This window comes from Rhincodon typus, chromosome 24 (assembly GCF_021869965.1).
Source record: "Rhincodon typus isolate 14 chromosome 24, sRhiTyp1.1, whole genome shotgun sequence".
Taxonomy (NCBI): domain Eukaryota; kingdom Metazoa; phylum Chordata; class Chondrichthyes; order Orectolobiformes; family Rhincodontidae; genus Rhincodon; species Rhincodon typus.
The window spans coordinates 27528949-27545217 of record NC_063355.1 but is presented as its reverse complement, the minus strand read 5'-3'; the positions used below and the strand labels follow the sequence as shown (position 1 = coordinate 27545217).

General features: G+C 37.6%; 1 protein-coding gene across 2 annotated transcripts in view; it reads left to right on the top strand.

Moving 5' to 3' along the window:
* The window catches only part of thoc5 (THO complex 5), a 31370-nt gene extending 16927 nt beyond the window's left edge, over window positions 1-14443 (top strand). For both annotated transcript variants that reach the window (XM_020532780.2, XM_020532779.2), the window contains 7 exons: window positions 11-107; window positions 3882-3996; window positions 4927-5030; window positions 8906-8993; window positions 10805-10920; window positions 13024-13214; window positions 14214-14443. In XM_020532780.2, coding sequence (XP_020388369.1) covers window positions 11-107; window positions 3882-3996; window positions 4927-5030; window positions 8906-8993; window positions 10805-10920; window positions 13024-13214; window positions 14214-14277 — 775 coding nt within the window. In that variant the 3' untranslated portion in view covers window positions 14278-14443. The remainder of the gene's footprint in view (window positions 1-10; window positions 108-3881; window positions 3997-4926; window positions 5031-8905; window positions 8994-10804; window positions 10921-13023; window positions 13215-14213) is intronic.
* Window positions 14444-16269: the final 1826 nt, after the last annotated feature.

The window sequence follows — 16269 nt, the reverse complement described above, 5'->3', positions numbered from 1 at the left end:
TTTTCCCTAGAATCTTAACTTTCAGTGACTACATTGGAGAGCTAGGACATCCCTATGTTTGGGTTCAAAAACTTGGAGGACTGCATTTTCCAAAGGATCAGCCGCAGGTGAGGCTTTGCAATTTAGAGAGATGTTCACTAAACTGTTGGTGGTATTAAATGAGCAACATGCTAAGGTTTTACCTGAGTTAACTTAATCACAATGAGGTTGTGAGGTTCCATCTTCAGTATGGGATGGAAGAGACACCAAGCATGTTCTATCCAATGGTGGAAATATTGTGAAGAGATTTAATTTACATAGTTTACATAGAAATAGTAAACAATCTGTGTTCTGTCAATGATCATAATTTATCTATCTATCACTGGGCAATTGTATATTAAAACTAAGTTAGCCTTGTCCAATAGGGTATTGTCACACTTCATTAGATAATAAACAAACACTGAACTGCTGCTGAACTGAACTGTACTGGCACTGGAGGGGGTGCAAAGGAGGTTCACTAGGTTGATTCCGGAGTTGAGGGGGTTGTCTTATGAGGAGAGACTGAGTAGATTGGGATTATATTCATTGGAATTCAGAAGATTGAGGGGGGATCTTATAGAAACATACAAAATTATGAAGGGAATAGACAAGATAGAAGTAGAGAGGATGTTTCCACTGGCAGGTGAAGCTAGGACAAGAGGGAGCAGATTTAGGACTAAACTGAGAAGGAATTTCTTCACCCAGAGGGTTGTTAATCTATGGAATTCCTTGCCCAGTGAAGTAGTTGATGCTACTTCAGTAAATGTTTTTTTAAAAAAAAGGTCGATTTTTTTTTGAACAATAAAGGAATTAAGGGATACGGTGAGAACGCGGGTAAGTGGATCTGAGTCCACGAAAGGATCAGCCATGATCTTATTGAATGGCGGAGCAGGCTCGAAGGGCCAGATGGCCTACTCCTCCTAGTTCTTATGTTCTCTACTATCGGATACAGTGAACCTGGCTTTTGATTTTTTATTAATTTTAGTATTTGGTAAGGGGCAGTAGGATAGGGATTCAGTAATGCAAAGAGAAAAATGTAAAACTGTTATAATTTTTAGCAGTTCAGGTTTATTTGTCAGCATAAACTATATGCAAGTAGGCATTGTCAGGATGATTTTGTGATTGAAACTTACAGTAAAGAGTAACTTACATATACAAAAATTTCCATTTCTTATCCAGCAAATGATTTTGTTGTACTAATTAATTTTGGTGAAGTGCTTTCCTTTCTTACTTCCTCCTGGAAGGTCAGAAATATAGTAAGGATAAAGGAAACATACCTTAACTGGAGGGATGTGAAAGGTAGTGTCCCTCAGGGATCTGAACTGAGATCTTAGCTTTCCACCAGATAAATCAATGATTTACAGGAAGGAATAGAGAGTTGTATATCTATGTTTGCAGATAACACCATTAGGAGATACAGTAAATTGTGCAAATGGATGTAGCAAGTTGCAGAAGCATGTGGTCAGACCAAATATGTTCAAAACTGGAACATTAAGTTAAATGTGAAGTTGAATCTGGGAAAGGCATCATAGAGTTTCCAAAACTGAGTCAGGCAAGAAACTATGGAGGATCAAAGGAGTTTGCATGCCTTCATACACAATACATTAAAATCTGGTTATCACAGCAATGGCACAAAACAAAAATCAAGTGTCAATACAAAGGGGAGGAAGTTATCTTTCAATTGTCCACCACTTGTGTCAGAGACCCCTATCTGGGATACTGCATTCAGTTTGAACATCGCACCTTAGGAAGTGTATTTTGTCCATTCTTGGTTACAAATTAGATGGACTCAAATGGACGTAAAATGTTAAGAATATATTCTCTCGTGGGACATGGGCATTGCTGGATAGTCACCCTTAACTGCCTGTCCCAAGTTGCCCTTGGTAATGAGCTGCCTTCTTGAACTGCTGCAGTCCATATTACATTAGAATTACATTAGAACCAGTTCACAGAGGGTGAAGAAGATATGCAAGAACTATCGTTTAGATTTTATTCAATGAACAATTCATCATAAACAAAATTGTACCAGTCTATGAATTATCAGCAAGGACCAATTATCAAATTAATTTTAGAATACTAATTAATCTAAACAAGGTTGTTCTTAGTATATTTCCTAAAAATACTTCAGTTAATGAATAATACTTCTCCCAATAACTGCATATTTGATTCTGTATATGCTGATGTTGCATAGTATAAGAAGGGTGATGGTGTCCTACATTTTTTGCTTTTACTTTCCTGCAGTGGGCAAGTATTGCAATTTCTTGCATTTTAAAGCTTATTACAAATAACACCTCAATTACAACGTCCTTACAAGCTTTTCTTTAAAGCAACAAAGAATTCTGCAATACACTGTGGAGCTGGAGGAACACAGTAGGTCAGGCAGCATCAGAGGAGCAGGAAAGTCGACTTTTCGGGTCAGGATCCTACATCCCGACCCAAAACATCAACTCTCTTGCTCCTCTGATGCCACCTGACCTGCTGTGTTCCTCCATCTCCACACTGTATTGACTCTGACTCCAGCATCTGCAGTTTATTTTCGAGCTGGAGATCAGGAATCAGTAACCTTCTTCAGGCGAATTACAGTGCACAAGTTTAAACATCCAACTCGCTTTTGAGTCAATTTAATAAATAAGTGATAATGCAGAATCTACATCACCTATTTTGGCAATGTATAGTTTTAACATTTGTATCCCCTGCAGCCACTGTTTCCAATTTGTCCAGAGAAAGAGACTCTTTGCTCCAGGCTCAAGATTCACTGTTCCCTGTCAAATCCTTTTGGAGTCCCTGGTTCTGGTGGTCCCTCGGGCATCAACCCCTCAACCCAACACAGCTGTGAGAATGCTGCAGAATCTTGGGTTCTTCTGCTCCTTTCCTGCCCACAGCATCTCCCACCCCAAACTTGGGCATGCCAAATCCACATCGTCCCCAACACCTGAGAAAGCAAGAACTGCAGATGCTGGAGTCAGAGATAACACAATGTTGAGCTGGAGGAACACAGCAGGCCAGGCAGCATCAGAGGAACAGGAAAGCTGACGTTTCGGGTTGGGACCCTTCTTCAGAAATGGGGAGAGGGAGGGGAGCTCAGAAATAAATACTGCCTACATGCACTCACCTATCACCATCCCACCTACCTCTCCTCTGCCTCACCCCTCCTCTCTCTATTTATTTCTGACCTCCCCTCCCCTCCCCGTTTCTGAAGAAGGGCTCCAACCTGAAACACCAGCTTTGCTGTTCCTCTGATGCTGCCTGGCCTGTTGTGTTTCTCCAGCTCCATACTTTGTTATCATCCCCAATATCTCATCTCTTTCTCTTCCCCCCACCCAAGTTACCTTCCCATGCAGTTTCAGGAAGTGTAACACATGCCCTTTTACTTCCTCAGTGTCTGTGATCTCAAACACTTCATCGAGGTGAAGCAGTGATTTACTTGTATGCGCTTCAATCTAGGTTACTGCATTCGCTGCTCAGAATGTGGTCTGTACATCAGAGGGAGCAAGTACTGGCAGGAACATCTTCACTCTGACCACAAGCATAACTCCAATTGCTTGCCATTCTAAAGCAGCACATGTTCTCTTGCTAATATTTCTGTCCTGGGTCTGCTTCAGTGTAGATACAGAGAAGCCATTTATACTGGTAGAGAATAGAGGTAAAAGGGACCGTATCTTAATTTTGGAACTAGGCCATTTAGAAGTGAAATCAGGATATTTTTATCACAAAAGGATAGTAAAACTTGATAGTTTACTGTGTCACTGTTAGCCATTGTAAATTTGGAGAATGTTTGACATTATTCTGTAAAATTATGTTTTTGAAAGAGATTCCAAGATTGTTTTATATTTAGTCTTTTTATTTTTTTTAATTTCCGACAGAAATTTGTAATGGCTGACAATTCTGTAAGTGCCAGTCACATGGAAACTACAATAAAATTGCTACGGATGAGGTTGCAGTCCCGACTGGCTCTGCAGAAGCAGTTTGCTTCACTAGGTGAGTATCCATTATATGGCTTCCTATTCAAAACACCTAAAAATCAGAAACTAAAATGGCATCTTCATACAGATCAGATTAGATCGTATCAAAGCAAATCTGAGGAAAGTAGGGATTATGTAGTTTTCTGTGCAGGTTTTGTTTTTGTTCCTGCTCCTGCAGCATATATCTTGCTTTCTCACTGAATCATTCATCCCCTTCTCACCGACCTCTAGCATTGCCATTCTAGGACTACATGTAAGAGGCACATGAACACCAGGGCATTATTTTCATCATTGTTCCTATGTTGTGTTTTTGAGTAGAATGAGTCTGTTGCTTCTATCCAGCAATTTACCACAATAAAATAGTTCACACCCATATGCATTTGTACTTGTTCTTTTTGCCACAAGACATCTTTGGAACCCTCTGTTTAAATTCAGTTTCCTCATACTATTTTTTCTGGATTTCATCTGCTTTATAAAGGCAATAACTGCATCTTTGACAAATTAGGAATTTAGACAAATTGTACACCAATGTATGTACATATGTGACCTGTTACATTTACAAATCCCATGTCCACTGAGAACTTTGATGTAAACTGTGTTAGATGGAAAAACTAATTGCAGGATGACAAAAATCATTTAAAATTACCACAGTACCAAATTGGCTGGCTCATTGCTATAAACTTGTTGTGAAAGCTAAAAATTGTTTTCTTCCACTTCAGTTTTCGCATCTTGAATGTCAAGTTTAACAAATATGAAATGCATCAAAACTGTGTTCCTAATAGAATCCAAATATCCAAGAGTCAGCTGTGTTGGTACTTGCTGACAGTGCTATGGAAATCTATAAACTGCCTAAATGCCTTCTTAGTTTGATTTTATTTCCTTGAGAAGTGTATTGCTATTCGGAGGCATAGCATTTCTATTTTCATAAGTTGTTGTTCTTCTGCAGAACATAGTATTGTGCCGATATCCAGTGAATGTCAGCATCTTTTCCCAGTGAAGATCATAGCTAGATTGATCAAATGGTGTGCCATTTCGTATGAAGATTATGTGGTATGTTTCCGCCATCTCTTCACCTTGATAATCTTACTCTTTTTCTCATGTTTGCACTAGTTGGTATAGATGTAAGAGTATAGTGTTCTTGGCTCTAAACTTACCTGATCAATATTACTGCTGATTTCAGTGCTGTACCTTCAGAGTTTGAGGTCCTCCGTTTCAATATTCTGACTTCAATATTGATGTGATTTTGATTCTGATAGGGTATTTTGCTTGATGCAACACGGCTTATGTTTCTTCCATAACATAAGAAATTGGTTGTGGATATCATAGTATTGAAGAATCCGACAGACATTTGTTTCAGTGAGCTATTATATACATTATATTGTTCAGAAAGATTAGTATCTGAGGCTAACATTAAGATATTAATTGACAACAGAATAATGCTTCTGGTAGCATGGCATACTTCAAGTGGTCCAGGGTAAGATGGAGTCTGAGACCTTTATACTCTCAGGCCACATGTTGTGATACAGTGATTATAGCATAAGCATTCTTTTAAATTAATATTGAGACTTAGCACAACAAATATGACCTGTGATAACAAGGTGTAGAGCTGGATGAACAAAGCAGGCCAAGCAGCATCCGAGAAGCAGGAAAGCTGACGTTTCGGGTCTGGACCCTTCTTCAGAAATGGAGGAGGGGAAGGGGATTCTGAAATAAATAGAGAGAGGGGGGGAGGCGGATGGAAGTTGGATAAAGGAGCAGATAGATGGAGAGGAGACAGATAAGTCAAAGAGGTGGGGATGGACCCAGTAAAGGTGAGTGTAGGTGGGGAGTTAGGGTGGGGGTCAGTCAGTCAAGGGAAGACGGACTGGTCAAGGAGGTGGGGATGAGGCTGGTAGGGGGTGGGGGTTTAGGTGAGAGGAGAGGATAGGTGGGAGAAAAGATGGACAGGTCAAAGAGGCAGGGACGAGCTGTGCTGGTTTTGGGATGAGGTTGGGGGTGGGGACGAGCTGGCTGGTTTTGGGATTCTTCAGAAACCGACCCGAAACGTCAGCTTTCCTGCTCCTCTGATGCTGTTTAGCCTGCTGTGTTCATCCAGCTCTACAGCTTGTTATCTCAGATTCTCCAGCATCAACAGTTCCTACTATCTCTAAATATGACCTGTCACTTTCATGCTTTTTCAACAGCTGGCAATTGAATAGCCCCAAATAGTTGCCCTTACTGGTGCAAGCAGAGGTTTGGGAATAAAACTCCAATTCTTTACCTGCATTACAGTTAATGCAGTGTTTAAAGGCCAAGAAAAAAAACAGCCTGATGTAATGGACACAAAGTTTGGTTTCCACTGTAATTTTCAAAGCATTGGCTTCTAGCTTACAGACAGTCTGTTTTTATGTTGATGTTCCTTTGTATAATTAATGTACAGTACCAAGTCCTTTCATTGTAAACTAGCAAAAAATCTAAAAATGTGACCTAAGATTGAAATGATGTATACAGTGTATTATTCTGTTGCTGAGTTAGAGAAACGTTTATCTTGCCCTGAGCATTTTTAAGGAAGCAAAATTTGGCATGTGTCCATCTCATTTAAAGGCTGTTGTAGGTAAGAATATGAGAGACAACAAAATTAAAACGATACACAAAGTTAGGATACAGATTAGTCGTCATGTAATTGAATGTTGAAACCTACCCATGTTGGGGGAAGATTGGATCAGAAAAAGAATCAAAAATTTAAAACCAAGAAAGAAAAAAATGCAGAAGACAGTGGGAGGATGAGAAGCATCAGGCAAAATAAAGGAGAAACTCCCTTTTTAAAAAAAAGTCATTAATAAATCCAACATGTAATACAGGAAAAACTTTTTCACTCAGAATATATTTTTAAATTCATTGCTGACAAAGGTTATATTCATTGCCCAGCACCAGTTGCCCTTGAAAAAGTGATGGTGAGCCACCTTCTCGAACTGTTGGAGTCCACGTGATAAAAACAGAGCCGAGTGCCATTAGGTAGGGAGGGTCATGATATTGACCCAGCAAAGATTAAAGTACAGTGTAATGTATCCAGTTCAGAATGCTGTGACTTGCTCACAGATGGTGGGGACATTATTTTAGAGATCGTAGTGTTGCCCATGTGCTGGCTGCCTTCATGCATGAAGCAGTGAAGGTCATGGTTTAGAACCTTCTATTGAAGAAGCCTTGGTGTGAATGCAGTTTGTAGATGGTACACATTGGAGTCAATTAGTGCTGGAAAGAGTGAGTAATCAGGGTTATGGATCGTACCAATCTAGCGGCTGCTTTAACCAACATGATGTCATGCATCTTAACTACTAATGGAGCTGCATACATACAAGTAAATGCAGAAGGAGCATTCCATCACATTCCTGACTTGTATTTTGCTAATGTAGTAAGTCAGGAGGTGTGTTGTTCAGTGCAGAGTAACAAGTGTATGACCTGATCTTTTATCTATAGTATTTGCTAGTTCTGTCGTTTATGTTTCTGGTTAATGTTGATTCCCTGAATTTTGAAAATTTGGTGTTCAGCAATGGTAATGTCGTTGAATGTCAAGGGGGGCATGATTAGACTCTTTTTGAAATTGGTCATTGCTTTGCACTTGTATGTCATGGATTTTACTTGCCACTTATCAACGTAAGTTTGGATGTGGTCCAGAATTTGCTGCACGTGCACGTGAACTGCTTCGTTATCTGAGGATTTATGAATACAGTCCAGTCTTCATAATCGTAAGAACATAAGACGTAGAAACAGAAGTAACCCATTCAGCCCATTGAGTCTGCTCTGTTGTTCAATGAGATCTTGGCTGATCTGATCACCCTTAACTCCACTTCTATGCTTTTCCCCATAACTCTTGATTCCCTTGCTGGTTAAAAACCTGTATCTCAGCCAAGATTATTCTTAATGACCCACGGGCATCTCTGTGCAGTAAAGAATTCCACAGATTCACTACCCACTGAGAGAAGAAATTCCTCCTCATCTCTGTCTTAATTGGGCACAGCTTTCATTCTCTCCAGTTCCTACTTTGCAGCTGTTGAATTATTAATTAAGCAATGCTTTCGCAAAAATTGTAGAACTGCATTCCATATTTTGGCATTTTTGAGGTACAGAGCAGTTTAACAGGTCTCAGTATGGCATGACTCTGAGGTGCCTCACTACAGTTGCAATTTCAGGTTATATGTTAAGTTTACATTTATATTTCCTGTCAACCATCCCAGTCTGATATTTTGATGATCAGCAGTTCCATTTGTACTGGGTTGTATGATGTGAACTCCACAGACCAGTTTGCTTCCCAGTTATTGCTGTCCTCTATCGTGTAACTTTTAAATGACAGTATGTGGAAGAGACTGGAGTAACTAGTAACCGTGGATAAGCTGTCTAAGGCCCTGGAGTCCTTTGAGAAGTGTAAAACTCCTAGAAGCAACGCTTACAAGCAAGTTGTATTTGTCTGTGTGACTTGATTGGTGAGGAAGAGACTGTCATCATCATCCACATTTACAAGCAGAAGGGAGAGAGAGAGAGGAAATTTAAAAATTGGCAACCAATCTTGGAGCTGAATTTGGATTACAAAATTCTGTCAAAGGCCAGTGCCAGTTGGATTAACTCAATGCTAGAGATTGTGATTCTCCCTGACCAGATCTATCCTGTACCTAAAAGAAGATCTCTGTCCAGGATACAATTGACCAGGGCGGTGGACACCTGTGTTATCAGCTTAGACCAGGAGAATCTATTTGACTGAAAATTGTGGGCGGGAGGTGACTCATTAACATTGCAGACAAATTGTACCGAATGGTTGATTTTTGTACTGTAATTTCCAATTATTGTGATTGTTACTATTCATTGTAAGAATTTATATGAAAGCTATGTATACTGTATCTGTACTTTTAAGGTTAGATTCTGAAGAATTAACCTCTTTATTTCCTCCTAAGGCTCTGCCTTTTACCAAGCATGTCGTTGAAGCAGACATGGCTCAAGAGACTGATCTATTCTTTTCAGCTTTGATAGAACGAGGGACAGGTAAGTAAAGTTTTTTTTAAAATGTTTTGCGGTTGCAATTATGACAGCCTTCTAAACTTTTGATCAACTACTCAATGAATATTTTTGCAGTCCTGTTTTGATAATTTATGATCGCCATAGAGATCAACAAACCAAAGGTGCAAAGTTTACAGGCAACTAGAAAACCAGTGGACAAAATTTCACTGTTTATAACTTCTAACTTAATAATCAAGTCAAAATTAACAAAAGTTAATCATGAATTGACAAGCAAATTTACAGCCAGTATAAACTGTAAATTATCCATTAAATATCAGAAAAAACAAAGATAGATGCCAAGTATTTACTAAGCATACGTACACTTAGCATGTATGACACAAATTTCAACTACAAAGTCTTTCAGACTATGAACTTCCTTGGCTAGAATTCCAGCTCCTTTTGTGCAAAGTTTTAGCCACCAATTCTCATCCAAGAGCAATTCACAAAAGTACCGAATTCCAAAACATGGTTTTCACCAAAACGGTTCACTTGTCCAAAACCACCTGAGCTCTCCTCCTGGCACTCGATGATGTGGCATGGTCAAAACTTTAAAGTGTCAGAAATAGCTGCAAAAATCTTGTATTTGTCCACCAGTAATTCCTAAATCCAGCCTTCATTTTCAGGATCTGTCTGCCTTGTACAACTGAGTGATCTGCTCTCGACTGACTCCATGTCTTGAATTTTTGGTTTAAACTCTTGAAACTATGGTTTAAACCCACCTGAGTTTCCCCAGAAACCTCAAATTTCCATTTTCCACATAACCTGTAAGTTCAGTATCCTTTTCAGTGAAGGTCTGACCCAAAAAGTACAAGCTTTGAAACTACAGATTCCATCCAAAGTGAAGACATTACAATTTGAATAATTCGGTATAATTTTACAATTTTCCTCTAACTTTGCTTTGGAATTCCAAAAGAATCTGTTTACAGGATATTTCCTAGTGATCATGTCTCTTTGCAATCACCCTGCAATTGTTTCACAGCTGTAAGGGAAACTTCAGCCCTACATTGAACTACATAAATACACCTTTTAATTCAATGGAAAATTATTTTTTTTTTAGTCAGCAATGAATCGGTGGTTTAGGTTTAATCAAATAGTTTTAAAGTGAATGAAATGTTTACCCATAAATTCAGTTACCTTTATAAAGTGTGATCCTAACAGGAACTGACATGCATCGTCAGTAATGATTCCTTACCCCAAATAATTTGTATCTTAATGAATTATAATTTAATGTGTTTCACTTTTGATTTGAAAGCAGGATTTTATTGAGTGAACCATCAAACTTTTTTCTTTAGAAATCAAAAAGTAATTGATGCAGTAATGTGTAAGTTGCATTATACAGTAGCATTGTCAAATGTTTCTACTTTCTATCATTATTTAATTGTAAATAAGTGTCCTACTTCAGCCTAGGTAAATTACAACCTGCGCTAAATATCTAACAACTCTTAAAATATTTGGTAGCATACACAACAATGCTGGTAACTGAAACTGCTGCAGACTGAGTACATATTAATGCTTTGCTCATCTTCATTAAGACCACCTGTTTCTAATCTTATAGTTTTACAAGACCAGCTTCTGGTCATAAGTGGCATGAGCTAATACAAGAACCAATGCTAAAATACTGAATGTGTGAAAATGGTACTATTAAGAATCTCAAATTGTATCAGATTGTTATTGCAACACTAACAAAATAAAGTGTAAGAGTAACATCATAAATAACAGTGGAAAATGAACTTGCCTTTGATTTTATAAAAAAAATTCTATATTTACTTGATTAAATGTTTATTCTTTACACTTAGCTAAGCTCCATGCAGCGATAGTGTTGAATCCTGGTTATTCTACCATCCCCCCTATCTTCAGCCTTTGTTTAAATTGGAAGGGCGAGAAATCGAGTCGTAATGATGATAATCTAAAGGTGAAGTGTTAAACTGCTGTTATTTTGCATTATAGCAGACTGTAGTTAATCTTAATAGCATTATGTGACATTCCCATTGACACCTGAATATTGTGCCATATAAAAATATGAATGTACATTTTCTTTACTTTGCTCATTCTCCCCCCTGCCCAGCATTCATGGAATAAGATGGCATCTTGTTTTCTTGTTGCTGCACACTTAATTGAAATGTTAAAGCTTTTATTTATGATTAGTTGGTTTATATTGATGTAAATTTATATTGTCCATATTGGTACAATTCTCTAGTCTTTGTACGTTATCCATAATCACTCAATTTTCAAATCATGAACGGTAGTACTTAGAGCTGGAAAATATTATGGACATATATATGTAGTAATTCTTGTTCGGAGTAATAGCTATTCTTAGAGTCTTGTATCAAGCTTATCTTGATTGTGACTTGACTCTGAGCATTACATGGGCCAAAAACTGGTGATGTGCTCGCATAGCCATTTTGTTACCTTGCTGAGTAGCTCAAATTTAATTAATCATGTTCCGCCTGCATCAGAGGAGTATCATAACATCCCTGAACAGGTTGATTTTAAAAAGCACATATTTGTTTAGCAGGCAGGAAACCAAAATGTCAATCACCAAAAGCTTAAAACTGAGGAATCAAATTTCTCAATTCTTTAACATACTGTTTTTAAACTAAGAGTACTACAAAACTGGCAATTAGGCCATGTCAAAATATTTTGCTGTAACTTCAATTGAAAACCATGTAGGTTTTCAAACCACTGAATTATATAACATTTATCTCACAAATAACTTTTCAAGAAATCACTGACCTGAATCATGAATATAACTATTTTATGTAGGAATCTCTGCAGCTGTTTTTCTCTGCAACTGGAGTTCCCAGCACCAGCCGTATTTAGCTGAACTTTTAATCAAAACACACTTTATTCTTACGACACAGTTAAAATACAAAAAAAAAATGCATAACTCTAACTCTATTGAAATACTTATCAAGATAATGTATTATTTAATCATCAACTGTTCTGATATAGGCAGCATCCCATAAACATACACTTGGCATGACAATTTAGCAAAACAGTTAAGGTTCTCATGTGCTGCCTCACTCCAGTTCAGCAGAATGAAATACTGAAAGAAATAGTCCACCTCTTTTTATTCCTAAGAGGATGCCTCTTGTCTAAGCCTCTAGCAGCAGAGAACTCGTGCTGTTAACTCAGCAGCAGCAGAAACTTTCTCACTAACTGAAAGCAAAACTAAAAACATTTCTGGATCTGTGTGATCCCTGACCCAGTTCATTCATGCTTCTTTCATCTATTTTTTAAAAAACACCCAGGGATACCTCCACGCTTTTTACCATGTCTGAAGCAGAAAACTGGGCATCGCTGTGGCAACACCTCTCTGCAAGAGAAACAGCATAGAACACATCTCTCAAAAACACTACCATCACATTATCCTTCTTGCTGTTCTCAAAACGTAATCCTTCCTGTTCAAAAATGCACACTTTTGAAATATCAGTAAATATTGGCAGATGTAATGAAGGAAGTAACTTCAAGTGGTGCAGTTAAACTTTGATACAGAAAAATAACTAGCTTTATTTAGGTTCTGCAGATAGGACAGTTTCCTGAAACTAAGCGTAGCATCACTGTTAAAATATGTGACAGCTGCACTTTTCTGAAACAGTGCTCTGCTGTTGAAGAATAACGAGAACAATAAGATACATAATTTTTGGTTGTCACTATTTTCTGTGGGAATGAGGGAGACAGAAGGACTGTCCCATATTTAATTTATTGAGCTATTATTACAATGCTAAAGGTACTGTTAGCAGCACCTGTATGGCCCGTCTCAGTTAAATAGCAAGTAGTTAAAAATAGCATGTGATGCAAATACAAGGAATTTCTGTCAACATCCGAAGGGAAGAAAATATTCTGACTTTTAGATTTTCATCAGATCTAGTTACAGACTGTTGTAGAATAACCATATCTAAGAAGATTTACTAAAAGTAATAAAACAGTTTGGTTTGTGTAGTCTGAATTTTCATTTGTATTTGTGGTTGCTGTCTAAATCTGGTGAAGTTTCCATGTGGATTGTTTCTTTCAGGCGATAGAGGGTGAGGTTAATGTTTGCTTCAAGGAATTGTTGGGTCCCAAACCAGGACATCAGCTTCTGACAAATCAGATCCAGCGATTATGTATGTGTCTGGACGTTTATCTGGAAACGGAGACTCATGATAATAGTGTGGAAGGACCAAAGGAATTCCCACGAGAGAAGATGTGTCTGCGCCTTGTTAGGTATATTTTTTAAAGTAGCCTATATAAAAGAATATCCTTTTCTAGGTATTCAACTAGGACGTCAGTTGTGGACATCATTTAAAAATAAATTTGCTCCAAATTTATTGATACTCACTAAAGAGCATAGTATCAAGTGCTTATTAGTCTGTTTCTGCACCCAAGTGCGTGAAACCAAATCATGACTGTTGACAGTCTTTTGGATTCCTGGGTTCATGACAGCAGAGTTTGTGTCCTAACCTGCATCCAAACATCCATATGCTCAGCACGTCACTGGATAACTGTCAGCAACAGGAAGCGTAAGTGATTCTTGTCTCCTTAACATAGATGTCAAGGGCAGTTTCTGTTTCTCACAGTGGTCGCCATTACAGATATTAGTTTTCTCATTCCAGATTTAATTCTAATTTAATGTAATTTAAAATCTTACAGATGGCGCAATGAGATTTGTACTCCTGTTTTTGGATCATTCATTCGGGAATATGACCACTGTATTACCATACCCCTTGAAAAGAACTAGATTTGATTTTCAATCAAGTTTAATTAATCACAGCTGGTGAAGCATTTAGACCTTAGCCTCAAGTCTGCTGAGATCAGAAGGGAAACGTAGAGTTCCATTTCTCTTTATTAATCATTAACCTGTGCTGCAAAGTACATGGAAAAGACCTTGTATGCTATGATGTTCTCTCACTCTACTGACATGTGTTCTGAGACCACATGAGAGTAAATGTGGCCACTGGATGAGGTAACAGATGACTGTACAATGTGGACCTTCAGGAAAAAAAAATAAAGATTACAGAGATGGCTAAGTGGTGGAGTGGAAGAAAAGCTTTTAGAATTCTAAAAGCACTTAGTTATTAGTGAAGGAGGGGGAAATTGTGTAATATGGACGTGTTCAATTAAATGTAATTTATTCATTTTACTGCAAACTGAATCTAGTTTGTCAGTTTCTGAGCTCCATGTATTGTCAAATCCTCACCTTTTGACTCCTTATTTCCCCTTTAGAGGTCCTAATCGAATCAAGCCTTTCAAATACAATCATCCACAGGGATTCTTCACACACCGGTGAAGCAGCAGTAATTTGATGGAGTTTCTACATGCAGCTGTACCTGTTAACTGATGGATCCTCCACAGCAATTTGAGTTTGAATTTAAATGTGGAAGAGGAAAACTACAAGCATCAGTATTACAGCTCTGGAGTTTCTGATTTGGGTGAATAAACTTAAAGGCACCACATTTTGTTGCAGAATCTGTCTTTTGTCTCCGAAGATTGAATATATTTGCAATTTAATTTTAGTATGAACTATTTTTAAGGATATTTGGCGTTTGTTGTATAATATCTTTTTCATTTATTGTTGAAACTGAATCCAAGTCTACATGTTATAGTCTAAATTACAAGTGACAGTTTTGACCCAGTATTTTTAATATGGACTTTTATCACTGAAGAGTAAAGATCTGTACAGTACAGCATTGAATTTCACATTGTCAAATGACTAGCAGAGGAATTAGCTTTTTTATCTTGGAACTTATAGTTGAAAGTTTTAGTAAAATGATGATATTCCCCACAACTATTAAATGCTGTGAAAAAAATTCAACTGTGTACTTTGGCTTAAAAATTTTCATCTGTTTCAAAATGAAATGGTTAAATATCTGACAGAATTAGCATTCATGCTGTGAAATTATACAACTACAATTTTATGGACTGAAATCACACATTATATGTATTTTAAATCTTGATTTGAAGTCTAAAAACCTCATTATTTAAGCAAAGGCATAAAATGTCTTTAGGAAATATTAACATAGTTTCATGTCTGATGAAGATACAGGTATATTTTTGTTCATTCATATTGATTTTCCATTCTATTTGGCATTTTATAGGTCAAATCTCATGAAGCCTAATTTTAGATAGAGACATCAAATATTTCTAACCTTTCCACAACATTCTCAGGTCAACTTTAGAGCTTTCACATCAATACAGAACTGAACAAGTAATGAAAATACAAATGAGAAAGAAATTGGAAATGCTATAAGTCTGAAATGAAAGCAAGAATACTCTGTATGTGGCCATTGGATGTCTGGAGAGTAAGGTATTCTACTGCAGTGCTAGCTTAGGTTATGTGCTGACGTCTCTAGATTTGGGCATGATGCCAAAGTAGGCAAACTCTTTATAGGAATGTACAAAATAGAAAATGCAAGGAAGGGACAAGTGTCAAGACTGTAGGCGCCTATCACAGAGACAGCAAATGTTTTTTTGTGCCAGTAAAGCAATGAAATATCCTAACATTCGATAATGATGGGTATAAGAAAGGTTTACTCATCCATCTTGGCCTCTCCCACACACGTGTGATGCCTTGTATGTTACAATTTGTACACTCCCCAATAAAAGAACACAAAATAGCCTCCTGAGATAGTGAAAGGACAGGGTGTCAAAAAAAATTGACTCCAAGATGGAGGTGAATGAAAGAAAAAGCTAGCTCACTTCCAAAGTTACAAATGTCAGAAATTAAACAGCTACAAGTGATCACAATCACTACTCTTCCACACTCAATGCTCATTGTTTCTGACATGCCTGTAAATGTATATATTTTTGAACTTCTATATCATCCACTGTCATTTATCCATCCACATAGAATATTATCAAGTTTCTATAAAGAAAAGCCTTTAATCTGCAAATTTGCCTTTGTATAACCTGCTTTTAGTCTCCCTAGCATTTTGCTATACCATTTTTTTCTGGCATGTTCTGAGGCAACCATCAGAATTCTGAGACTGTTTCTAAGCAGATGTGGTCTGCTATTGCTTTGTTGCATGGGTAAGATAAATATTGACTTGTTTAAACTAGTATTAATGGTAAAAGTAACCAAAATTTTATCAAGTAGGAAGCACGATCAGCTACAATGTCACAATCATAACTTCAGTTAAGAAAGCAAAGATGTAGAAGCAATGTGGGTAGAGATAGGGAATGATAAAGGCAATGAGTCACTTGTGGGTGTGGGATACAGCCCCCTCAGTACCAACCACGCGTTAGAGTGGAGTATAAATGAAGAAATAATGGGAGGCCGTTA